The following is a 27854-nucleotide window of genomic DNA, read 5'->3' as shown; positions in this document are numbered from 1 at the left end:
TAAATCAGGACCAACATAAAAGTAGGTTAGTTAAGAAGAAAAGTCTCTCTCTTTCTCTCTCTCTCTCTCTTTTTTTTTTTTTTTTTTTTTTTAATAAGGCAGGAACTATAGCTTCCTGTTCTTAGAGGCTCAGTTCAATTAAAATACAAATGATTCTGGCACCACTGGAACAAATGGAGTACTTCTTTGCCAAAATCAAATTCATTAAATGGAAAGAAGAAAGGCTTTTGGAATATAGTGGTAGGAATAATTTCCCATGTTAAAGGTAAGAGGACAATAAAGGCAGAAAGCAGGAGCAGAAGGGGAAGAGAGAAAATGAAGACTTTCAGACAGCGCATGGATAAAAAGGCACATTTGTTGTACATTTAGTGGCTGATAAATTATTGACAATTACAGCTGAACAGTCATACAAGTATGCATCCCTTATGCATACACCAGATGAATTTCTTATGACTAAGAGGGATGTCTGTTGTAGTAAACATGGAATACTCAAGAGACCTCTAGGACCTTGTTTACTAAACTCTGGGTAACGTATAAAAACACATCAGTGACTGTGTTGCTCTTTTCCTCCTACAGCTGACTGACTGATGACACAAAATCCCTGTTCCACCATGTCTGGAGCCAATATTCACTCAGACTGATTAAAAAAAAAAAAAAAAAAAAAAAAAGACAAAGTAATAAATTAATCAGACATGAATTTCCATATTTGGTAATAAAATAATAATGGAAAGTCCATAAAAACACAGGAAGCCGAAGATTTCTGTATTATTTTTGGTATTAAGAAATAAAATCTTAAGACTGAAACAACCTTTCAAAACCCATCAAATGTGTACACTTTTAGACACACACTAAAATTCTTCTCTTCAAGATATGGAACTGTGGAAGAAGGGGCAGCTGGCTGGACACAGCCACGAGGAATGGGCCCACATACGTTTTCTCTCATGTCTTCACCAATGACTACTTAACAAGTTTATAGACCACAATGTCTTTGTCCTCTCCTAGAGGAAGTTTCCTCCCACCTCTGCATGTTTCTGCTTAAATAAAAAGCCGGGAAAGAGAAATATAGAGAATGGCTACTTCATCTTTTAATATTGTAGGTGAGTGCACTGTTCCCTTCCACCACGGAGAACAAGCTAAGAATTACACATTTGGCAGAGTTATTGGATATACTGTCTGATGACTCTTGAATGTCTGTTGGAGAGTTAATCATAATCAAAGAGGAAAGGTCCAAATCCCAAACCTAGCTGGTTTTATTGGACCTACTTTGCCTTGGAAAGAAGACACTGGTGATTTAAGGAAGGGAACTGGATACTGCCATACTGCCAGCATTGCTGTGCAATGGAGAGGTCTGCCACAAATTCAGGTTCTTACAGCATCAGGAACTGTCTCAAGGTATATTAAGATACAATTCTTGTAACAAGGGCTTTGCAACCTACTTTATCAGCAGAAGAGAGAATTTCAGGGAAAAATCATAAAGTAGCCTTCTTCTATGTAATTCTTTTATTCAACCTTCTGCACACTAAGTTGTTTTCTGTCAGCATTAAGTACTATATATAGTAGCCTGAGTCAGACCAGTAGGAAATACAATGAGTAAATATTTTTGTGAATGATTTAATACAAAATAGCAAGCTATAACAACCCATGAATACAACATCAAGAATATTAAAAAAGACTGGACATGCATATGTAAAATTCTTCTATTCCTAGACAAGTTTGCTTTGGGGACATATGGTTACACTGAAGGTTCCCAAGGCCAATACTGTGAACTTAGAAATGTAAAATGGATAATACTTTCACAAAAATCAGTTGCCATTGTTGATTTTTCAACTGTTTTAGTCGTATACTTATCCCTTTCCTTTTTTTTTTTGAATAATGACAGCAACTGCATGCATGTACCTGCAAAAGCTCATGAATCATGAATCACAGAATTGCAGAATGGTTGAGGTTGGTAGGAAGCTCTGGAGGCCACCTGCTCCAACCCCCTGCTTAAGCCGGGCCACCCAGAGCAGGTTACCCAGGACCATGCCCAGGGGGCTTTTGAAGATCTCCAAGGAAGAGAGTCCACAAAGTATCTGGGCAAACTCTGCCAGTGCTCCGTCAACTGCACAGTAAAAAAAAAGTATTTTCTGATGTTCAGACAGAGCCTCTGGTGTTTCAGTTAGTAACCATCACCTTTTTAAGTCTGATGGACTTAAAACATTATTGATGATTATGGTGTGTCTGTATTGATCTCTGTTATTATTCATTAGAAAGTGCGAGTCTGGTATTTATATATCCCAATGTACAAAAAAAAAGAAAAAGAACTCTTTTTCCATTCTTCACCAACACAAAATGCCAATGACACTAACTTGCCTGCAGGTGTCCAGATGTCCTTTGTGCTTTATTGTGGTACATACAAATGAATTATGAACTGATTGTTTTACTCCTGCTGGCCTCACCTGGGCAATTACTTCAGAATTTCATATAAACACAGCTCATAAAGTAATCATATAAAGGGTCTCTTTAAGACAAAAAGTGCCACATAGCCTGTAGATCTGTACAGCACTTGAATTAAACCTGGTATTGAAAATGCAGTCATGCTTTAGGAAAATAAAGGCTTCTGTAAAAATACTGACCTTTTCAGCCAGAGTTATTTTAGTCAAAAACTGAAACTGCAATTTGATGTCTATTACTACATCAAGTATCTTCTAAAACTTTCTGTGACTTAAATACTTCAGAGCTGTTAATCAAAAACATTAAAAATAGTTCCTTGATGGTAGAGTATCCCTAAAATCAAACCACTGTCCTGTTCTCTTTTATTAAAATGGGCTGCTTATCTCTTCACAGTTAATTATAACTCCGTTAGCTTGATGTGGCTTCCTTCTTCAATATACAAACAAAACAGAATTGCTTCTTTGTGACCTATATTTTTAATTAAAAACCCATAATCAATGGGATTTGGAAAGCTGCACTCTTCTTTCCATGACACGGAAAGTATGAATAAAAGCAAGAATGGGTTTTAATGTGAACATTTCTCTTCCCCAAAATATTTCTTCAAATATAATTTATACTTAGATCACATGGAAAAAAAAAATTTGCATGGAGCATGAAATAAGTATTTCTTCTCAACAACACCTAATTTTGTGCTTGTAAGTATATCATCTGATGTACATATAAAGATAATTAGAGAATTAACTTGTGTACACTGGATATGGAGTTTGGAGAGTTTGTTTTCTTGTTAAAACCAACTAGAAGGCAACGGGCAAAAGGAGGATATCTAACAGGCAGCAAATTTTAATTAAAAGGCAGTCAATTTCCTATGGTTACTTAGGGTCAAGTGGGGCCAGTTCTAATGCTCTGTTACATGAGAAGAAAATGTTAAATCATTATGTAAAGCGCATACTGAATTACTGCTTATGCTAATGCTACCTGACCTTTCTTCTTTGCTAAAAAGATATGATTGGCCATGTTATCATGGATTTTAAAGTGAAAAAAAAAAAAGTCAGCCAAATGTTGCCAGTGAACCTTGTTCTAAGGTTGTTTCAATTAAAACAGTATCTCTTTTCTTTCAGCTGTCCACTCCCTTGCTCTTCCACTGAGGCCATAGCTAACACGTGCACATTCACAGCTCAAGGAAGTCTCTAAGGGAGACCAAGAAGTCCATCTAGGTCAGTCTTGCATCTGTGACAGTTGCCAGTATGATGTGCTTTGGGAAATGATAGAACAGTATAAACATAACTGATATTTCCCTTATTGCACCCTACTAGCTTTTGACTACATGAACTATAAACCACTAGCTGAGTGGTAAGTAAGCTCTTGCTAAATCAGAATTAATTTGCCCCTAGTGATCACAGGAGGAATCCTACCTTTTGAGTACTTCCAGACAATGGTAGGAACAGGATAACCCTCTGCAGAGCAGTTGAGAATCACAGCTTTTCCATATATCCCATCCTGGTCACTTGGTTGAACCACAAACCTAGGGGGCACTGTGGGAGGAAGCAAAAGATGCAGTGAGAATTAATGCAAAATTTAAAAACAACATTTTGATGATCTGGTGACATAGTAAAGTTTTATGCAATTATTTACTTACTGTGCAAAAAAAGTATGCATTTCTGGCCAAGGAACACAAAAGTACTGTTCTTGTTAGGGTACAAAAATAAATTAATAAAAATCTCTGTAGGAGAGATTACAAAATGAACTACCAGATAAACCAAACTATCATGATCAGAAAAGAAATGGTTGTTTACAAAGGGAGAGGTCTGACAGATGTCAAACAACTGAAGGTGTTTTTTTGTTTGTTTGTTTGTCTTCATAACAATGAACTGGCAGGCTTTAGAAAAAGAAGAAATAAAATATATATCCTAAATAACCTTAAACATGTAACAGCAATCAGATCATTTCATATTAAAATGAGGGTGTTTGCACTATAAATTCTGATAGGACTTGTCTTTCCAAGAGTAACCACAGGAAGGTTCAACACATTTTGTTTGTGTGAAGTTGAAGACAAAAAGTTTTACTAGAAATAGATGCATGTGTGTCAAAGTATACATACATGTATTACTAGACTTATTCTAGGGAAGCATAAAACCAGTGCAAGTTTTCCAGCCATAGTCAAGTACATATATATTTATACATAGATAAAAAACCGAGCTGTTCATCTCAAGGAAAAGCTGTACCTTTTCTGAATACAGTCACTCTGCAAGAAAACAACAGGTGACAATGCTAGACCTACCTACAGTTTACCATGGAGAATAGATACAAAATGTTGTTTGTCAATAAAACCTCCGTATTTGTCAAAAGTTTGAATGAAGAGCTGAAAACTGAAGAATGTTCAAAGAACCACAGAAGTTATTAAAAAAAAAAGGGTGCTTAATGGTTGTATCGAAAAGCCAGCTAAAGTCAGAGATTTTCATTGACCTGCTGTTCTTTGGTTCAGAGATGAACATGTAAATACCCCCAAAAAAGTCAATTATTTGTATTATTCCATAAATTCTTCTTTTTAGGGCTTTTTAGAGTAATACATGGAAAATGTAGTCAAGTGACTGAGCCTGACAGAGATCTAATACAATAAGGAAAAATTCTAATCAATCATTCCTTGAACTACCTGTTAGGGCCACTGCAGCATGTGCACTTGGAGACACACATATGGTCATGGTTTCACAGATTCCCAGGTCCAGCCAGGGCTGAGTTTGTCTGAAAGTTGGGTGCAGGAGGACAGAAAGCCAAGACATCCCTCCTTGCTTTGGCCTGACACATCTTCCCAAATCCCTATCAGACTCCATCATCTGCCTCCCCAGAAGTGCCAGGTATGATAAAGGAAGTAAGTGAGTGGGCTATAATGTGAGGAAGTGTAAGGCCATGTAGAAGAGGATCAGCAGTACAGTGACTATTTGTTCAGGACACTGAAACTGTAAAGGCCGTGGGTACAGTACTGTTTATACATCAGGAAAAAAATGTATGGCAGAAACACAGTAGAATCACCAATAAATTACTTTTTTTTTTTTTTTTTTGTTATTATTGTTATAAACACTCTCATAATTGAAGCAAATAGCACATCCCATTACATCAGACTGTCCCAAGTTTTCCTTAATGAGAAACTTGATCTGTCAATGTTGGGTGTGGGAGAGGAGTGCTGAAATGTGAAGGTATCTAAAGACATTCTCCAGGTGTGGAGAACCTTTCTCACAAAGGCTTGAGCCTTCCTCCCTTTATCTCCATAATGCAGTGCTCCTCTCCAATTTTCTCCTTCCATCTTCACAGCTACAAATTATTTTTAAAAGATGTAAACTTTCTTCCAGAGAGGAAACAATGCCTTTAACTGGACTTTTTACTCATTGAATAGTAGAGCTACAGTAAATACTGCTTATTGCCTAAACATGCACAAAGATGGTCCACTTGCTTTGAACTTGACAACAAGAAACAGAAGGAATCAACAACAACAGAGGCAAGAGCCACCTTTGTACTAGGAGAGATCTCCTTCTGTAGTGGAAACCTTTGCTTTATTTGTTGCTGTCAAACATTTCAGCTTTCCGAACAGCTGCCACCATGACAAGTAGAAATCATATATTGTGTTAATGCATGATTGGTAAGCACCAAACATGAAACCCCATCAACAGCTGCCCTGGGCAATCACCTACCCTGTTCTAATTACCTACTCATAGAAAACATTCACTTCAGTAGCTCAGTTCTCACTGTTCTGTTCATTTTATCACCAAACACAAAGGAGTTCCAAGTACTTATTTTCCAAAACAGGCTAAAAGTATAATTAGTTGTACAAATATGTTTGATTTTATACTAATCAGCACAGTGGCATCAGCTACTTTTACCTGGAGAACTGTAAATAAATTTCTATTCACAGCTCATGAAAAGTCAATTACAAGCTGCTTATCCATAAAGAGAATAAAATAAATATTAAAGTAGGAAAAAAAACACAACACAAAATACTGACTAAAAGATGTTATGTAAATAAAGATATTGGAGTTTAAGATATATGGAGAAACTACTTATGTTCACAGAAGTCCATCCATATGCTTATAGAAGTCCAACCTTATGATAAACATGGCACATGCATGCCTATATGCTGGCTCTAGCAAAGGACATGCTATTTTGGGAGGGGGTGTGAGGAATATTCTGTAGCCCATTCCTTTTTGCAGTCCCTCAGCATTCACAGCTTCTGTCTAAGGAACACCAGAAGGCCCACACCAGTCCACTATACGTTTAAAGACCTTTGTTTTGCCCTATCATCTTTTAAATCTGCTGATAAAGACTACTTTCAGGACCTCCTCATACACAATTTTACAGAAATGTTACAGCTGAAAATATTCACACAAAAGGAGAAGTCACACACTTCCTGGTGTGATTCTCATATCCAGTACCAGGGGACCTGATGAAGGACAGTTCCGTGGTCTTCTTATCCATAACCTTCTTGATTTGGCATACCTAACTACCCATCATTGCATCACCTAGGAGTGAATGGAAGTGTACAGTATTCCAATAGGCAGAAAGTAACTGAAGTGGAATTTTAGCCAGTGGATAATGAGTCAATTCAAGGGTTTCAGTGTATTCAGTGTATTCAGAAATTAAAATTCAAGTTTACTCACATGAGATTATTCAAAAGAAAGACAGGTATCATCTATATATTGTTAATGTAACTATTAGAGTTTGACTTCACAAGATGACTTTTAAAGCTGTGCCTCATCTGAAATTGAAAGATACTACTTTTTACCCATCTCCTATATCCCTAAATATTTGCTTCAGTTGTATCAGTCTTAACAGTGAATTTATAACTCATTACAACTGTTTACAACTGATCACAACTGATTTTGTGGGGTGACTGATAACTACTGGACTCCTCTACTGCTGAAAAGTGTGAAGAGTATAATATTTTTTAAATTCTCCCTTACATTTTTTTTAACTTCTTTGGTTTATTTTCCTTATTTTAAAAACATTTTCTTTGTACTGTGTTATTTCCTCTGGATGACACTGGGAAGAATTACTTTTTTTTTTTTTTTTCCGGAAACAATTTGATTATTGTATTAAATGGGTAGACACATGAAGAAACTTCTGAAGTTAAGCAAGATTGCATAGTATGGAATAAAGGCAAGCAGACTTTAAAATACTATTTGCATGAAAGTTATCTCTTTAATAATGTATGTCTAATCCCTTTTGCAATATACAGAAAAAAATGGATAGATGTCAAGGATAAATGTTCTTTTTTTTTTTTTTGAGCATTTCTATCATTTCTATGGAAATCCATCTTTCCACATCTTTAATAAATTCATGGAGTGTAGGTATTCTTGATGTGTTGCACCTTGAATACTGACAAGCTTTGAACTAAGCTTTTAATCATATTAATTTCATTATATTTTGGTGTATTCCCAGTATATTTATATTCACTTAAAAAGCATAAGATTTTGCTCTGATATTCTTGGTATTATCAATTCTAATAGTTACTTTCAATGCAGAATTTGATAATCAGAATGGTAACTGTGGAAATTGAATTTTGCCTTATAAGTTCCAGAACCAGGCACACAATCAGCAATCAGACTGTTTCCTTGTAGTGTTCAATCTACAGAGTAGGTTTCAACCTTGGCAAAAAATGTGCCCTCATCTGGTAACAGCACCAATATTTGCATTCAGTGAAAGTTCCTTGATAATTCAAACAGCCTTCCTTTATGACTACTTAGAAAAGTGCCAACAGCTGTTTTGATTTTGAGGACATGAACCCTTAATGCTTAGTTTTGTGATTGCAAGTAGAAATCAGAAATGATGCAACAGCAAAACAAAATTACTTATTCAATGACTTTTTGATTATTTCTGTATTGCTGTCTAGGTAAAACCACAGGATTTTTCTTCATATATAAATGATTAAGAAATAAACAGAGGAGTAGTTTCTTTCTATTTTTCTTCCCTATTGGTAGTCTCTTTTTCATAATTTTATTTCAAATGAATAACTTCAGTGCTATGTTCCAGCATATTTTGGAAGATGAAAGAGTTAACTACTTGAAATAGATTTTGATACTTAGATTTATATTGTAGAGGTACATTCAGTATTTCATTACCTCTGAGGAATTCATTAGCCCTTAAAGAAGACTTAGTAAGAACTTATCCAAGTTCATTTGTCTGATGTGTTTAAGTAGAGTTAACAGAAAAGAAAGCAATTAGTTTTCTTCCTCTCTCCAGTCATAAATGTGTGAGCCTCTTCTGCCCATTTATAAATGAAATATTCTGAAATAGCTCACAAATATGACTGAAGAGTTCTGCTTTTATTATCACCTTTGTTTCAGCAGCACAGTCCCCTGAGTCCATAAAGAGGACATTTAAAATTGCTTTAACTGTGAGTTTCTCTCATTTAATGCAGCCCACGGATCTGTGACGAGAAATGAGCTGTTGAATTGTTTAGTGTAAGAGCAGTAAGTTGACAGATGCAAACTATTTAATGGCTGAACTCAAAGGACCTAAAAAAGGTATTTTCCATCAATATTATGACTAACAGACTCAAGATCTTACACAGGGAAAACAAAGAATGAGATAAATCGGAATAGGATGTTGAAGATAACAGGAATGCTATATTGTCATTTTAAAGGAAGGAAAATGTGTATATTGTCTCCTTGTGTGAAAAAATCCTGATAAGATGAGAAAATATGAGTTGGTATCTTAAGAAGATGTTGCTTACCAATGTCCTTGCTGCTCACTTGGACTTTACAATCTAGTAATTAATATTAATTTAGGAGTACCTGTTGACATTCCCTAATTTAATTTTGCTTTATATAAATCCAAGAATTCTTTCTGACTGTGCTTCATGCCAGAGACCAGGTGACAAACTCACACACATCTTCCTGGTCTTCCAATCTCTGGAGGCATTTCTGGCTTCCAAGTACAGTGACGAGTACGTTACACTCAAGTGCAATCCTGAAGGCCCTTAATATGAGCTTCTGCAGTGGGCTACTGGAGTAAGTTAAGAAATAATCTATGACATTTGGCTAAAATACAATGTTTCATTTTTACATGGAATATTTGTACTTTACATTTATATCATACTGTCAAAATGATGGACGAAATTTAATCAGCCAAAGCGACCATTGATGTATTAATGAATGAGATCATTAAACACTGTACTTTAGCAAAGATGAACAGTTATTAAATTTGGTCATTGGACCTAAGGGGTCGATTTAGCTGGTTTAGTAAAACCATTTGCTATGCAGTTCAAGGAAAAAGATGTACTTTCGCAAAATGAGACAGTGCCTAGTGGTTTTGTGTTGATCAGGTTTGTCTAATGAGAACATTAGATAGGAAGTGAATCATTCAACAATAATTTTCAGAGCTGCAGTGTAAATAGCAGCAAAGAAAGTAAATGACACTAGCTGCAGCCATAAATCTTTCCCCCTTGCTTTTCCCCCACAGACTGCATTTGCTGCATTATACCACCTCCAAACACCAGAAAGCAGGCTGATACTTCCTATATGGAAGATTCAAGTCTCAGGGACTGTTCATTGGGTACTTAACTATGTAACAAAATTCGATATTCCTGGGAAGCGCAAAATGAAAACACATTTACACTTAATGTACTAACTGCATTAAGAGGGGTTATTAGGTATTTAAAGACCTTATCTCAATTTTAACTTATGATGTGTTCACTAACAAGGATTTTAAAATAGTGATTTATGCACCCACTGCTATCATTGAATTCTCTGTTCTTGCAGCATCTGATACATCATAATACATTTATCATCTTTTTCTACTTGGCAATCAATTAAAATATTTTTCACCTCTTTCTATAATTATTTCATTCTCATTTTAGGAAACCCTTTAGAAATGAGTAACATGATAAACTGTATACATATTTTTAATCATTCTTTAGAAGACAAGCATAATGAGTAAAGCCTTAATTAATTCTGCATGATGTGTAAGTATTTAACAGGGAAGATATTTTCCTAATTTCCATGAGTGGCTTTCATGACAGAATCCTATTCTTTCCTTTTTGTTAATAGCATGTCTAGCAAATCAGGAATGCAACAATAAATAAAATAATCAAATTAATAATGATTTATGAGTTTTTGAGAAAACCTTATAATCTGCAAACTTTTAAAAATGAATTTCCAGAATGGGCTGGGATCCTGTGCAGTGCAAGATGATGAGAATGAAAGCTCTATTTTCACTCACCTGGACTGCCTACATGCACTCTCTGGATGTAGTAAAGAGTGTAGACTTCTCCCAAAAGATAATTCATGAACTTTTACAAGACATTCCCTAAATATAAGAACTAATAAAGTCTGTTTTTAAGTGGATTTTTATCTCATGACTGAGTATAGACTGTAGCTGGAACATTTCTTGTGTTTGCAGAGGAACTCACATGAGCTTGCCATTCTCTGGAGCTCATCGTTATCTGGTATCTAGTATTACACTTAATAAAGGCGTTTCTAACAGTTTTATTAAGTTTTTAGGCTTTCAGATCAACTGGAGGTGTTTTCTCCTCTTTGGATTTGTCTGAAATCAGATGATAAGTTGTGGAGGGGAGAAGTACTGGCAGATCTACGCCTAGAGAATGCGGCTAAGTTTCATTTCCACCTCCTCTCCAAGAAACCTGTGACAGAGATCCAAGACAGAGACCCAAGATTACCCTGAGGGCTTCTTGCCCAGGGTTTCACAACTGCTCAACAACTTCCTACCCTCACTGTATTTCTCTCAACAGGCATCTTCTACCTAACCTATACTCTATGAGGAAGCCCTGTAGAAGCTGGTCATTTTCCTCTGATATTTAAGGCAGGAAAAATCCAGTCTTGCTTGCCAGGTATTTTTAGGACTTTTCATCACCATTTGCTTGCTTTTACTCAGCACAGGAATGGAAGTGAAGATACACCATACAGTGTCCACATATTTTAAGAGACTGATTCTTGTTTATCTTTTTATATTTTATACTTCTAGCAAAACAGCAGTTCATGTTACACATGAAAAATATTTGTAGGAATAATATAGAAAATCTATCTATAATCTATCTATATATATAACCTATATATAAAAATCTATTTAGTTGACTTAAAAATAACAGAAAAATATGAATGCTAAACAACAGGGCATATATATGATCTAACAGATAAATATCAGGGGAAAAAATCTCAGGTTACAAACCTGAAGAATTTATGTGGCTGTATGGATTCTGCAAAAGTTTAGGTATTCACTAGTGTTTAAAATGTAACAACAAGCAGTTGGCCTGGGCTTCTCCATTCATCTTAGAAATTGATTGGATTTGGATGATACTTTCAAGTCTCTCCACGTACCGTAAAATGATATAGGCTCCCACATATATTTGAAATATGTTTAGTCTTCATCATTTTTATGTCTACTTCTAAAAAGAAAACAATGACTGGAACTTTGTGGTGAACAGTCATATTTCTTTCTACTTTCTTCTCTCGTTCATTGTCTACTTGCATATCAAAAAACACATAAATAAGATACTCCCTGAACACATCCCCTGACAAAAACAAACAAACAAACAAAAAACTACAATGGAGTTTAAATCATACTGCTGAAAAACTATCACACAGCATGGATTAGAAACAAGAAGAATGTAAGCACCAATTCTTCTCCCTATATTTAGAAAAAAAAATGCACAGTAGATTTAGAAAAATATTGTATTTCAGTTATACAGCACTCATGAACAAACAGACGAGGACAGATTGGAAAGCTTGGAGAAAAAACAGCAGAAAATGAAATATTTATAAAAATGTGTATAGGTTGGGTTGGATGGAGACTAGTAGTGACCACAAACAACCCTCTAATGACTGTCTTCTGACCTATGTGGAATGAGACAGCAGAAGAAGTTCAATATGAGGGAAAGAGGTCAGCCCAGACTTTTGGCAGAAAATTCAGGTCAGATATCATATATTTCCCCCTTCTCCTCTGAGTGAGAATTATTATCCCAGATGCATAACTAAAAGTGATTAAGCCATTACCATTTAAATTGAGAGAGAGAGAGAGAGAGAAAGAGAGAGAAAAAGAAAGAGAGAGAGAGAGAGAGAGAGAGAGAAGGTCTTAGGGAGGCTGCCACAGAGCACTAGCTGGGGCAGAAAGATATGCAAGAGGGGAAAAATGAAGTAGCCCTCATAACCTCCTAAGAAAATGGCAGTACCAGGACTCCAGAAAGCTCCTCCAAGCCTCCAGGCAAAACAGAGTGAAAAGCTACCTTCTATCGCATAGGATGTCTTTTAGGTAAAAGCACCGAACCCATGTCATCTTACAAAGAGAGGTGCAATTAGGGTAGTGACACGTGGGGAGGACAGAGGTATCAGTGTCAGTGATGTGAAAGGAGTTTGAGGGCAAAACTTCCCACTACTTGGACAAGGAGGGAAAGCTGAGTTAACACCAGATATATGCAGGGAGAGACCAAGACAGTAAGAGGCAGTTATGTCCGGGGAACAGAGGCCAGGCCAAGCAAGGGCTCGCATACTATCACAGCTGTTATTAGATGGGCATTTCTATGTAGAGCAGACATAGCCAGTGCACTGTCTGTTACGATAGGTTGTGAATTTTCCCTTCTTCAGGAAAAGAGGTGAGGAAATTCTTGTACTGTTTGAATGATAACTAGGGTTAAAAACCAACAGAACAGCACAGGAAAAGAATAATGAAATGCATATAGTTAATTAAACTACTTCATTTAAGAATTACTAGATAGATGGAAAGAGCAATAGACAACTGTACTGAATAATACATTTAAAAGGTTAAAAGCAGTGAAACTGAAAAAAAAAAAACAAAACACCCCAAAACAAACAACAACAAAAAATACCTGTTCAAGTATTATTCATACCAAATCTAGTGAAAAAGCAGTGTACCCATTTTCAGCTGATTTTTGGGAACATAATGTAAGAAAAAGTAAGCATAAAAATTCTGTAAGTATAAACTAAGTCCAGTAGGGACTCAGGCAACAGGAAGATTTGACTTAAAAAAAAAAAAAAAAATTAAAAAAAAAAGCAGCTGCTTAACAGTTTAAGCTTCAAATGAATTTATGATGGGGAAAAAAGGCCTGGAAAAGATGGAAAAAAAAAAAAAAAGAAAATCCTTAAGTGCTTTTAAGAATTATCTTGGTAAAACTCATAAGATGTAGTGATCTTCACCACAAATAACCAGGGTTACTTGCAGTATTACTTTATATGCCCTTTTGCTATCAATAGCCTGGTAGCAAGAAAGAGATGGTGGAGAAAAGTGTAATAGCCTTATTAAAAAAAAAAAAAAGTGCTTTGAAAAACTTTCAGAAAGAAAAAGAAGCAATTTGTTTATTCTGAAGCTTTGCACGGTAAGTCTGAAAGTGTATCACAAGGTGTAGTCTCTAGGGAGCTTAGCTGAGGTGTGACTTGAAAGGCATAAGATAATGGAGGTGAGGTATCTTTCTAAAATATCTTTTCCACATAAAATATTTCTTTACTGAAATTCTATATTAACATTTATTTCAAGGCAAAATGATGTGAAGTCAGCATGATCAAAGGGACCATGCTAGCCGAGTTACAAACAAATAAGAGAAAGAACAGCAACACACCAACAAAGCAGTCCCATGAAGTCAACATCAATGTTTTGCTTTTTTAAGGTGATGCAATGTTTTGTGGTTTTGTTTTGTTTTGTTTTGTTTTTTTCAGATGTAATGTTATAGAAGAGGTTGTTATAAATCAAAAACGGTGATAATCAGTCCAGAAAAATAACAGAGAGGAATTTGGTACCATTTCAAACTCTTGATCCCAGTGAGTTGGTCTGCACGTCAAAATTTTTCTGAATGTCATTCCTGTGGCTCCCCTGTCTGCCCTGTACACTTTAGAGTTGTTGATTTGTTTCAAGACTCACTACTTTTAGATAGAAAAGTCTTATTAGTTTCTATGCTTCACTGCTCTGTGTGCTCTCTATTATGAGGAGAGGGATTACCATATTTTCCTCTGTTTTATAATTCCTATCAAACAGATGCCATTACAAAATACTGATGAAAACTACTTAATTGGTGCCCTTCAAAGTATTTACATCTACTTACCTCTCACAATTAGTTGGCTTTGGTGCTCCACAGCTGCTGCATCATTTCTAGCTATACAGGTGTAATTCCCATTGTGCATCAGTGAAAGATTAGAAATCCTTAAGGAGCTGGTGAAGTCAATGTTGTCAATGGTCACCCCAAGGCTGGCTGGGATGGGCCTGCCGTCCTTCTGCCAGGTGATGGTGATGGGCAGATCTCCAGAGACCACCACACAGGGAATGAAGACCCGCTGCCCAATGGAAAACCTTGGGAACTCAAAAGGCTGAATAAAGGGTGGAACTGAAACAAAATAGAAAAGAGAAGCTATTGCAGGTATGGTCCCATGCCTGAAAATAGTATATGTAATAGAATATGTAATAGCAATATACTTGATAGTCATAAAAAAAATACAACTTTTGCAAACGCCTTTCTAAAATTGGCTTTATTTTTCTTGGCCAGATGCATTAAGCAGAGACAACAAGCACTGAAATCCCTGGCTTCTACAGACACTAGAAACTGCTGGCAGATTCCTGCAAGAGTAATCAGCCCCTCTCCAAAAAAATCCCATTTCCAGCTCATGACTCTTAAGATCTTTCACCAGTGTTATTGCCTGGATAGTCCAGAATCATCCCACCAGCTTTCAGGATTTGGTTTGAGGACCTTGTTTAGGAACATACAACAAACCTGGAAGAGGCTCCAGCTTTGTCTCTGAGACATAATGAATGAAGTGTAAGCTTCTATAACTCTTCTTGGATTTTTTTTTTTTTCAAACTGTTTCAAAGCACAATTTTCACTAAGATTGTGTGGACTTGTGCAGTGAAAGGTACATACAGTATTTGTAGGTCAGAATTTCAGTAAAAAATGACTTCTAAACAGAGGGCCAGTACAAGACAAACTCTCAAGCTGGCATTTAATTCCTGCTAAGCATAGTTTGCTTGAATTTATTTTTCCTTTATTATTCTGTGGATGGAAAGAAAACAAACAAACAACAACAACAACAACAACAAAAAACACCACACAAGCAAAAACCACAAACAAAAGCGTTTTTTGAATTATAGGGAAGAATTTCACTTTTAAGGAAATATTTTGTTCTCAGGTACTGTAAATAAAAGCAAAGGAAGTAATGATTTGGATTCAGTAAACAAAACAGGAAGTAATGGGAGTGTCTTACTTTCTCCCAACTTGGGTTGAAACATTTGCCAGAAAATAAGGCAGACTGGGAATCAAATACCTACCCAGATGAATAAATTTGAACCTTCTCCCAGTCTCAGGGGAGCACTCTAGCAACCAGAGCATTGGTCTAAAATAGGTTTCTGTCAGTCACTCCTAAGAAGACTATAAAACCAACTTTGCAGTCAATACTCAAATACTCACTTATCAAAAGAGAAGACTCTTTGAGGTTATGTACCTTAGACATAGGAGTGCATTTGCCTGTTCTTGCCTGAGAGATTACTTATACATAGTCTGTACTGCATTTGAACACCTTTAACAGGAATGATCAAAGGACACCCACAGCAGAACATTCATACAGCTCTGTATCAGTTATCTTCAGAAGAAAATGGAGCTGCTGGATTTATCTATTTGTGTTTCTTTTGTCCTTTCTCCCTTTAGCAAAACTAAAGCTGTGTTTTCACTGAAAATGAAGTAGAAAAGAAGCAGAAATGCTCTTCAAAACATTTGCGAGGTATGCCAGCCCATTGAATTTTTTAGCAGCAATTTCACTGCTCTGCCAGTCTCCTTCTTCTGGGATACAGAGACAGATATTTCTGACCATTACATTGCGGCTGCTCTACCATTAGGAGTAAGAAAGATCACTATTAAGGAAGTGCTACCAAACTCCCTGAAGGACAAAAACGTTATTCAATGGGTTATACAAGTGTACATGAGCATCACGGTGCACGAGGGAGATAAATAAGATGCTAAATGGTGCTAAGATGCTTTTGGCTTAGACATGTTACCATTTAATGAGGAGAAGTTACAGCCATGCTCATCTGTCACAGAGAGGTGACATCAGGCCTCACGTACACAAATGCAGAGAGTAACATCTTCTTACAGGTTTTCCATCACCTTTTTCTTTTTCTCTTGGGACCTAATGTTATACAGTGAGACAAAATGTCTGCCTGCCTCTTCTAATTGCCTTGGTATCCCTTACACAACAATTGAGATTTTGGATTCCTTGTGCATAAAAAGAAGATGACCAAATTTCTCTCAGTATTATTGACACACATTTTACATTGTAAGTGGGAATGAGAAATTTTAAGTATGAGACTTTCAGGAGGTTTTGATAAAGCCTTTCCCCTTGATGAGTGCTGCTATCTGCTAAATGCCAAACAGGCCCCCCACCCTGACTGTGTTGGCCAGCACATTTCTGCTCAAACCCTTCTCATATGTATCGTTATCAAAAGATACACTAAAATTCAGGACAAAGTAGTAAATTGCTTCTGTATCTTCTGCTGAGCTTGTAATAGATTTGAACCAACCTTTCATGGACAAAATATATCAGGAGTCAAACAACGTATTGCTCAAGGATTATTCAGTGCATACTCACCCTTCATCTCCCTGATGAAAAAAAAAAACTAGGAGCAAGATCATTAGGTCACATTAAATAAAGTATTCCTCACAAAATAATAATTTGTAAGGCTGCATTTACAAACTCTAAAATTTAAGCAGAAGCCTGCAGAGCATTTCAGAAATTGGGTAAAATATTTACAGATAGTACTTTTTACCTCTGCTTAGGGTTTTAAGATATAGAGGAAACCAACATTTATTTCTGCTTCATAACATATAATGTATATTCAACCTGCAGCATCTCGCAGTCTTGACAAGGATTGTGTTTTGAAAATCAGTGTGTAATGTAAAATCAGTACTTTAAGAAAGTAGATAGTCTAGGGATAACTTCAACATTTGCAATAATGTTTTTCAGCTACAATATTTATCAGTTGAGGCTCGTAAAAGGAGATTCTGATGTCCTAACACAGCAGATAAATTATCTTCCTGTTAGTTTGCAGAAGGCAAAAATCACCAAAAATCACTTATTAAAAGCTTAGAAAGCAAATAAAACACAGACAAAGTCAGGCAAATCACTTCTGAAATACAAGGTTTGCCTTGTATATATTTCTGAAGTAAAATGCTAACATATACTCCTAACAGAAGAAAATATACTACTTGATTAACAATCACATTTTGAGATTATATATATATATTTTTTTTTTGGAAATAAAGCATTACCTCTGACAAACAGCACTTAAAAAAAAAAAAGAAAGAAAGAAAAAAAAAAAAGAGGGAGGTATACAGCTTTGAATCTGAGAGAAAAGTTCCCATATGGCAGATGTATTTAAAATGTGTTTTAAATACTTTAAAGCATATTGAAGTATTTTTCTTATTTTATGTATAGATTCTGTTTGACCATATTTCTGAACTTGTATTTTTGTTTGTTCGGTAAATTGTGCTATTATATATAACATGTTACATATTAACTACATAGAGAAAAGGTTGTGTGTGCATGTGTATATGGAAGAGATGCTTCCTCCTTTACTCACAACAAGCAAAAGAGTGAAAATCTCTTCTCCATGCAATGACTTGGGAATACTTTATTGACAAGTGCTTGAATTAAGTGTCTATTTAAGAAGAGGATCATGGGCCAGACTCATTAGTGCTAATGTAGAAAAATTTAAATTATGTTTTTGTGACCTAGCAAGGTCTTCTTTACCTCTGGGAGATTACTTTAAAGGAGAGCTTCCATGCTGCTCTCCATTAGCAGAGGAACATTCTTAATTTCTTGCCCTCTGTTCCATGGGAGTTATGTTGGAAGGATCTGCTGAGTTGATTCACTAAAACAGAGTATCCTGCAGATACCCTGTCTCCTGTAGCAGCTTTGTGAAAACAGTGTTGCTCTCCTGCAGCAATAAAATAGTAAGATAAAAGTCATTCTCTTGTTTATCATTAAAAACTACTCCCTAATGAATTTTCCTGTAACAACGCTGTTGAAGAAGCTGTGCTCACACTATGGAGTATCCTTCGCAATGAATGCACAGAACACAGGTCCATTGGCTGATGCAAAGTAATAGCCACCAAACTATATAAACTTCTAAAGCAAATATGTGAATGCAGATTTCATGCACTGAGATTGCAAGAATCAAAACTGTTTTGTCTTTGCACAGACTCTAGCCACAGTCTAGTTATATTTAAGTTTTATCAGCCATCACTTGTTTCTCCTAAGCACTGCCATCCCTTGTGGGTGACAGCTGAGCAATTGCACACAGCTGCTGAAGCACTGCATTTTTCTGCTTCCCTCTTTTATGTATTGAGCCTATCAGTAGGGCACATCATTCACCAAACTGTCTGTTAATAGTATTTGCCAATCTGAGCTAAATATGCTGCTCTCTTGTTGAGTGCTAGTGGATCCTGTCTTGAAAAAGGGGAATACCGTTATATTCTTAGGCCTTTTTAACTGTATGCATTGAAAAGAAAAGAACCAAACTAATCTCCATAATGCCTCTGCTGTTGCACATTTCCATACACTTGTAGGTTCAGTAGTTACCAGAATTAAGCCATTATTCAAAGGTTTTCAAACTCTTACCACAACAGAGTGTGGTTTAGGAAATGCTGTGGTGCACCTTTCCCAGCCTCAGCCCCCACTCCTGCTTCCTGCAATAAAACACTGGTAGTGACAGGCTTCCCCCCCGTTCCTCCAAAATAAGAGAGGAGTTAAAATGTTGCATAGAAGCAAAGAGTGCTTCTATGTCAGTTTTCATCCATCTATCAAACCACCTCCTTTCAGCTTACATTGTGAGGGCAAGGAAGCATGCCCTTATCATAGAAACCACCCTGAATATCTAGGATAGGGAGAAGCTCAGTTCCCTGCCCAAGGGGATGCATTTGCTTATGTTTTTTTAAAGAGAAAACTTTCCTAATGTAAAGATAAGTTAAGAGCTGCGAGAGCATATTAACGGAAAAGCTGTTATGTTCATTGTTAAAGTGCCATGTGATAAAAGGCCTCTCTTGTAGGTTGTACATCCAGAAGCACTTATGAAGTACATTATTTCTCATATGCTTTTGGAACCTGGTCCTGAGCTATTGCCCTTGTTTAGCCCCTACGTGATCTAAAGTGATCTCTGTCCTCAGGTAATACTGTGAAAAGTTGAACCCAACTAAATCACTAGGTCCAAAAGTTTCAGATTTAGATGAGAAAGGAGTTCAACAGAAGCATCTCTTCCTCTTCATTGCTATTCCATGACTGTACATAAGCAGCTGATTTTGTACCTTTCTGCCCTTCTTTTATGTCAGTGTCGATGTCCTCCATTCGCCCCCACCCCCCCACACACACATCCTTCCCCATCATCTCCTTCTATGTACTATACACTGACTTGAAGTTAAGGTAGCATATTCCATACCTGCTCTATCACGTGCATGCACACTCATGCTTTCTAGTTACTTACTATGTACTTACTATATGGATTTACATATACTGCTGATAGCACAAACTAAGTTGACAAAACAGTCATTAACGTTTTAAGAACAATTCTAGAATATATATATATATATATATATATTTCAAATATAATTGGATGCAAAAATGCAAGAACATGCTTTCTTCCAAACCCAAACTAAACAAAGCTGCACTGTAAGAGAGAAAAGTGTTAGCTTTTGAAAGACCCAAGTGTAAATATACAGATCCTCTTGAATTGCTATTCAAGTATTAAGACTCATTTCATATCTTTTACCTAAGAATGACTATCAAGTGGATTTCTGCAGGATCATTTGCACAACTGGACATCCATTCTCATCACATGGACCTTTTGCGATTCCTGCATATGACAACTCCAGTCACTTCAGGAGATCTGAATATTTCTTCCTGAAGGAGTTGGAACATGCTTGGAGGGATCAAAAAAAATATTGCATGGGAGAGTGAGAGAAAGAAATGCAGGATCTGTTATAGTGAAAGATGTTTCTGAAGAACATCAAAGCCATAAGTTTATTCTCATTCAAACTATTGGAAACATTCAGTCAAAAGGACATATGAGAAGTTATGTCCTGCATACATGCAGGAAACTGAATTCACACATGCTGTAATCCACACTATCCATTAAAACGAGCATAAATAAATTAGCAAACTGTTTGATGACAGTGTGCACCATGGTCCAAAGGACCCTTGAAAGATCATCCCCTCAAAGGTTTTTCCCCTTCTTTGTCTGCCAGACTATGCCTGTCCATCTCACTGTCCAGAATAGCCCTCCCTGAACTAATCTGCAATGCAAATCCATCAATAATCTATCTCTATATAATTCTATATAAATTATATTTATAATATATATCACATATCTGATATTATACTATGTATTATATAAATGTTTTCCTGGTTTCAGCTAGAATAGAGTTGATTTTTCTCATAGTAGCTAGTATGGTGCTGTGTATGGGGTTTAGGATGAGAATGATGTAGATGACATCCTGATTTTTTACTTGTTGCCGAGCAGTGCTTACACTAATTCAAGCACTTTTCAACTTCTTTTACAGCTGAAGATTGTACATCACTTGCTTCATACATATTATTACTATTATCATCATTATTATTATTTCTCTTCCTTTTCTGTCCTATTAAACTATTTTTATTTCAACCTGCAATCTTTTCCCCATCCCACTGGGGGCTGGGGAAGGAGAGGAGAGAGGTGGCTGGAGCAAATGGCTGTGTGGTGCTTAGCTGCCTGCTGGGTTGAACCACCACAAGTATATAATTTTGTATATTAGAAACGGCTGAATCCTTCCCAGGAGAGATGAGGAGGATCTATTCAAACAGTTGCAACATGGAGTTTTTCAGGAACAGCCCCTGTTCGGTTTGCATGTTTACTAAAAACAAACAGGCTGGTACAATTATTTTATGCAGTTCACAACAGGTGAAGCGCTATCACTTCAGCACCAGGTAATGAAAAGCCACAAGATCAAGATCAGAAACAGCACTTTTGGACACCATTTTTTTTTTTTTATTTATTTTTTTTTTGCTGCACCCTCCTTCCTCTCAGGGGCTTCTTTTTCAATTAATTTCTGTCTGAGAAGTGTGAATAGCAGCAGGCTGTTTACATGAGAAGTGTATCCCATGAGACTGATGAAAAGAAAATCATCACTTAGTACTGATAGCTTCTACCGTAGCTGAGAAAACTATTACTATAAATTTCATAATAAAAAAAAAAAATGGAGATAATGACACTCCTGCTTTTAAAATGCTTCCAGATCCCCTAAATGCTGCAGAAGTGATATTGCTAATATTATTTTACCACCTTGCCAATTGAAGGGCTGTTTTTCAGTGCAAATATGAAAGTTACAGATGGAGTGGGTAATATAAGCTTTTATTTTGTTTGCCAACACTTCCCATTATAAGACTACTTTCAATTGCTTGCAGTTTGACTTTTGTTTGGATAGTATTTTTCCAGGCCAGGTGTCTGCCTCAGGCTCACTCGTTTCAGCTGGAAAGTTGCAGCTACAACTGTTTGGCCACTTCCAAGAATAAGGGAAGAGGGTGGAAAAAGAGGGATGATATTTTGATCCTACCATAAAAGCAAAAAATAAAAAAACATTATGAGAATTTGAGCAGTCCAACCTGCCCCATGGCTTTCAACCTCAGCAGGTGACAGCACTATCACAGATGTTCTTGGTGTTCCTATGAAAAGGGTGCCCAAAGTTTGTAGTCTGAGCACAAACAGTTGTGTAAATAGACAAACAAATGGCAGTTACTACATCCTCAGAAGTGATTTTCCAATAATGAACAACTAAGAGCTTCCATCATTGAATGAACACATCCTAGAACTACCCTCAGTGGCTAAGTTAGTTACAGCCACACGCACAGGTACAGTCTGCTGAGACCTCACAAATCAAGACAAACAGAATTCCCTCTCCAGTGCTTGTACAGCTGCCCATACCAGGCCCAGGAAGCATGGACAAGAAAGTGATTTGAATGCACAGAGAAAGAGGAAACCTGGGGTCCCAGACAAGTGTTGGATACCAGTCTCTGTTGCTGGACATGCAGACAGCAGCAATGAGAGATGGAGCAGAAATTCAAAATAGTGCCCAGGACAAAACAAACAAACAAAAAAAAAGGGAATTGCAGATCAGGCTTACAGTGGGATTGCAGGTGATGGAGGCTGCTAAAGAGTAGTTGGGAAAAAAGCTGGGAATGTGAGACTGAAACAAAAAAAATAGTGGGGTGGGATACAGCACTGACAGAGGGTGAAGACCCACATGAAGGAGAGACAGATTGAAAAATTGTGGAAATGGAGAAAATGAGGACTGACAGAAAGTTTGGAGTGTAAATGGAGACTGGGAGGATGGCTGAGAATTCTGAGGGGAAGATTAGCTCTGAGTCATGAGAACAAGGCCCCAGGAAAATAAAGACAGAGATGGGAAAGACATGGAGTGTAGACAGGACTAGGACAAGAATGAACAGGAGAAAATGGAGGAGAACAGGTCATACTTAGGAGGAATGAACACAGAAGTCTACCTCTTCTACAAAATATTCTTCTCCTGTACCTAAGATGTCATCATGTAATAGTCCTCTTCTACCAGCAGAAGCATAAGAACCTCACAGGCAAACCACTAGAGCTGGGTGAAATAAGGACTAAGAGACTAGTGCTGCTAGGAATAATTCTGTTCTTGGCAAGGACGTGCACAGTGTCCTTAACGAGGTTAATCTTGATGATTACTTCTGAGGATGTCATAAATGCTGTTTCCATTTTGCAGGAGGGGAAGAAGAGGACACTTAGTTTACTCTACAACAAAAGCTAGAAGGAAATTGCATTTAACATAGGCCAGAACAAAACACGTTGAAAGATTATTACAGCTGAAAATGAAAGCACTCAACAGGTATAAAATATCAGAAATTAAGTATGCAAGTATAGCCATAGCCTCCCCGTTATGTACGCATTACAGCGTGGGTAGATTTCATGGCTGTTGTCAGAACTCAGAACTGGCCAATTCATTTGTCTAAATGAAAAAAAGAATTTGCCAAGATGGCTTGATTTGCAAAAAGCTCCATTAGGACTCTGGAACGGTTCCAACAGTTCTGTGTCTGCCAAACAGAAACCTGCTTATTTTCCTGCCAGCTTATCCACTCAGCTTCCAGCAGCCAGCTTACAAGGCCGCTAACTTCCAAATCCAGATTCTGGGGCTTAGACAATGGACAGGCAAGGGGCTGGGAGGGGTGGCATACCACATCTCTCTGGGCCAGCCATTTGGAGTCTGCAGACCACTTGGGAAAGTGGTTCTGTGGACATGGGTACCAACTCTTCCTAAAAACGTGGCAAATGATTTAACGTAGTGTCTAATTGATTCTTCTAATGAGTAACTCAAAGAAGTAGCTGGCTCGGGGCTGAATAACACATAGATGCCCAGCTCAAAGATTTTGGCTTCCTGACAGCCTCCCAGGTGCAGAGCTAGGCTCTTTAAATCCCACTCTTAGGTTCTCTGGCAGTCAGGATTTCATTCTGAAGTTAGTGCCAAAAAACTTTCTGTTCTGAGATCTTACAGTGGTTTGCAAAGAATGTCTTCAAGATTTTGCTTTCATTTAGATATTTATAAACCTCAAAATACTGTGCAGAATAGGCAGCCCTCTTGTATTTAATTACATGCTCATGCTGTTGTATACCTTTGTTTGGACGGTGTTTTTGACAAATCCTTATTCAAGACAGAATAAGGATGCCTCATGTACAGGAGAATTTGGTAAGTAGGCAGTAAATGAGGCAGAGGATTGCTGACAAGAATGGCCAGTTGTATGTGTAATAGAGATAAGTGCTACCCTGTAGAGCCAAAATCTGAATCTACCTTTGCAACAGATCTCTCAGATGGTGCTAATTAAATGACTTAAATCTATCTTTCCCATCAGGTTGCCAAGCTGTATAATGGAACGTTTTAAAGACAAAGGACTCCTATTTCGATGAAAGCAGTGCATTGAATGTATAAACTCTATATAACATCAGGTAAACTGGGGGGTGGGGGGGAGGAGGAAATCAAGCTGTGGGCATCTGAAATTGAATATACAAAAAATTTGGATAGTTTTAAGTTTTGTCTATGCCTCAGCTGCCATTTGCCAAAGAGGTCCTTATCACCTTCTTTGGGGGTTTAAAAAAAAAATGTTTCTGAAACATTCTGATATCACAGAGATAATAATCTAAGAAAAATTCATGAGTAAATTGGTAATTATATCTTCAGAATGGAAAATGGAGGAAACCAAATACCAAACAGCAGCCCATTAAGTATCACCTATTTTGAATAAACCCTCAGACGACTGTTTTGGGGTCACTCAGGAAGCTTGCAGCAGTAATGAGAACAACCCAAAGGGCCCATGGTGTTGTGCATGGGCAATAATCCTCTTTCTGTTTCTCTGAAGAAGAAATTAGTAGAGTGATAATATGAGAAGCTGAACTAAAGATAATGATATCATATATCTTGAAATAGTCCATGGCATGTTGAAATGCCTAAAACACCTTTTCTGTAGCCAACTTTGGCTGCCCAACTGCCCAAGCTGAATGGATAGACTGATGGATTGTTCTGTCTGGCTACATTCATTCTGATCATCACTTGAAGGAATGTATCACTTAAGAGGTGGCATTCATCACCATATTTACCCTAGTAAGCTGTCAATGCAATAGCTACACAGTTATTAATTTGGTATTCATTTCTTCAACTACTTCAATAGATCTGCAATATTATTTTGATGTCAAGGAAAGTATCACAAATGTGAAAAGAAACAGTGACATTAGTTTTTTATGACACAGGATGTGACCAGTGATCCTGTTGGTTTCAGGTACATGAGGTACCACACCTTTCACAAAACAAGTTGCTAGTGTTTTAAGGCTCATCCCCTAACCTCTTGAAATAAATAGCAATTACTTCACTCAAAACTGAAAGCAAGAAAGGGCTAAATAAACCAAACAGAAAGAAAATAAAAGATAAATATCTGTAACAAAGTCATTTTAGATATGTCCTCTATTTCTGAGTTCCCAAGAACTTCAAGAATGGTAAAATTATATTTCAGTTCTTCCTACAGGCTCATGTGAAGCTCACTGCTTAGTGGCCCCATTGCTCAAAACAAGGATCCATGTCTTCTATATCCTTGTGAATAGGTCTAAACATCACCAAGATCTGAATAGCCTGAACAAAATGCTAAAAAAAATAAAAAATAAAAAAAATTTGCTCTTGTCTATTGCTGAAATCTTTCAGGTCCATCTGAACATCCTTGTTTGGAACTATTTGAATAGATTTTAAGCATCCTGTTAGAATTTCAAGTCACATTTGTTTATAGTGTTAACTTTCTACAGCAGATAATAAAAGGCTTGCTTAATTACAGTGAAGAAAGGTGAATGCTTGCAGTTCCTGTCTCTGCTTATTAGTAGAAAGACATGCTTTAAAATTCTCATCTTATTTGTTAAAAGCTAGAAAGCCCCCAGCTAATGAAAATGTGGACTTGGCCATCCAGCAGAGAAAGAGTCACCAGTGAAATTTAGGTGACAAAACATTTGTCTACTGTAGTGAAAACTGCTTATGAAATATATTTCTGTAAGGCTTCCTGTTGGAAAGCAAAGGGAATATACCCCACAGAAAGAATAAAGGAAGGTAAAAATTGAGACAGAACAAGACGGTGTCTGCTTATTATCTGTCATCATTAAAAATAAAAAGAATAATTTCAGATTTTTGTTTAAGAGTTCATTATCTAACTGACAGGAGAACCCTTTGTGTGCAGTTCTGTCTCTATAAACCACAAAAGCCATTAGCTCCACTGTAGTTTTCCAAGTCAATCTTACCTTTTACTGTCACGTGAACACTCTGGCTGGTGGACAGCTGGGGCTGAACAAGGACATTGCATGTGTATTCACCCTCATCTACTTCCTTCTGCACATCTGAAAGCTTCAGTGTCCCATTGTTCTCAAATGCCACTTGGCGATGGTTAAAGGGTAACAGGTTAGAGTTCTTATACCACTTGATGGAGTAATATGGGTAGCCAATTACGCGGCAGTGGATGTAGGTGTCCCGTCCTGCTATTGCTGTGATGTTTTTCATTGGTCGAATACTTGCTGGCCCTGGAATGGTAAAAAGGAACTCTTGAAAACAATTTAAATGTGCATTTGCTTGTGGAAACAGTTGTATATATTTCTGAATATACTAATGTTATTAACATTTACAGATGCAGCTTACACAATGCTTCTTAGTATTTGACAATTTTTGCTTCTAAGAGACACTTAAGCAGTTTCCCTAATCTTTATATGCTCTAGTTTTAACTCACCCTGCGGCTTACATACCAATTACGTGGAGATACATATTTGCATTATCCAACACTTGTCTGATAAAATCTTCGCTGCGTTACAAATTAAAAGGCAGAGGATGATTTAATTAATGTGAAATACTAACACTGATACAAAGCAAAAACCCTGTTACACATGAGAATGCTGACAAAGTTAGCATTTATTTTGACGTATATAAAGTATAATACCATGAGGATGGGTATTATGCCATGTAAAGCTGAAAATGCAAGCTAAAGTACTGTGCACATGAATAATTACAATGAATGTTGGACGAGTAAAGGAGGAAAGGAAAAGAAGAAAATCATGCACAGTAGGACTAAAGTAAAGAAACTGTGAATTAATAAAAATGGATATAGGAAAAACAGACTATAGAACACAAGTCAAAAGAGATCTTCCAACATTTAACCATATCATACACTTTCTAGATGGGGCTAGGAAGGTGGTGTTGGAAAATAAAAAGGGGGGGGGGGGGAGAGGGGGAGGAATAGGAGAGGGAAAACAGTAAGTTGGTTTTGGCATTCCAAGACTCATTTCAACACATGCAACAATCTTCTTCTCCACTACAATGAGTTATGTGTGTTTTTTTGAGGAGCTGATTTGACAAGCACCTCTTACGTTTATTCGAGCCTGGTACAAGACGACTCCAGCAGAGTTGTTGGCAATACAGCGATAAACTCCACCATCTCGGACCTGAGTGTTAGAGATATTCAGGTAACTGACCACGTTCCCTTCAGAGGTGATAATCTGGCTGATACGATGACTTCCATCCTTCACAATGGGATCTTCGTCCAGTGTCCAAGTGATGGTAGGCAGAGGGGTCCCCTTCACATTGCACATAAGAGAGACAGGCTCTCCTGGACTCACCACTTTCTCACTGAAGGCTGAAATGATTTTGGGAGTTCCATCTGCCAAAGGGAAAGAAAAGCAAGAGATGAGTACTTACATGCTGTAAATCTGTTCCCTCTATCCTGAAGCCTAATCACATAAACCAAGATCTTTTTAGAAAAGATGTAAATAATTGTATTCCAGGATGTAACTCTAATCACTGAAGGACAGAAACAAATTCTGGTAGCAGATTACTTAAGTAATACTTTTCTTACTGC

The 27854-nt window shown here is 37.0% G+C and overlaps 1 protein-coding gene across 3 annotated transcripts in view; it reads right to left on the bottom strand.

Annotated features, from left to right (window-relative positions):
- Window positions 1–27854, bottom strand: part of DSCAM (DS cell adhesion molecule) — a 465290-nt gene that overhangs the window by 139698 nt on the left and 297738 nt on the right. For 2 of the 3 annotated variants that reach the window (XM_068687730.1, XM_068687720.1), the window contains exons 7-10: window positions 27360–27656; window positions 26254–26529; window positions 14489–14767; window positions 3846–3965 (exon numbers count right to left, since the gene is read on the bottom strand). In XM_068687730.1, the coding sequence (XP_068543831.1) occupies window positions 3846–3965; window positions 14489–14767; window positions 26254–26529; window positions 27360–27656 (972 nt within the window). Of the gene's footprint in view, window positions 1–3845; window positions 3966–14488; window positions 14768–26253; window positions 26530–27359; window positions 27657–27854 lie in introns of those variants that run through there. The other variant, XM_068687740.1, reaches the window with a different exon arrangement.

This window comes from Anas acuta, chromosome 1, assembly GCF_963932015.1.
Source record: "Anas acuta chromosome 1, bAnaAcu1.1, whole genome shotgun sequence".
Taxonomy (NCBI): Eukaryota; Metazoa; Chordata; class Aves; order Anseriformes; family Anatidae; genus Anas; species Anas acuta.
This window is presented reverse-complemented; position numbering and strand designations above follow the sequence as displayed.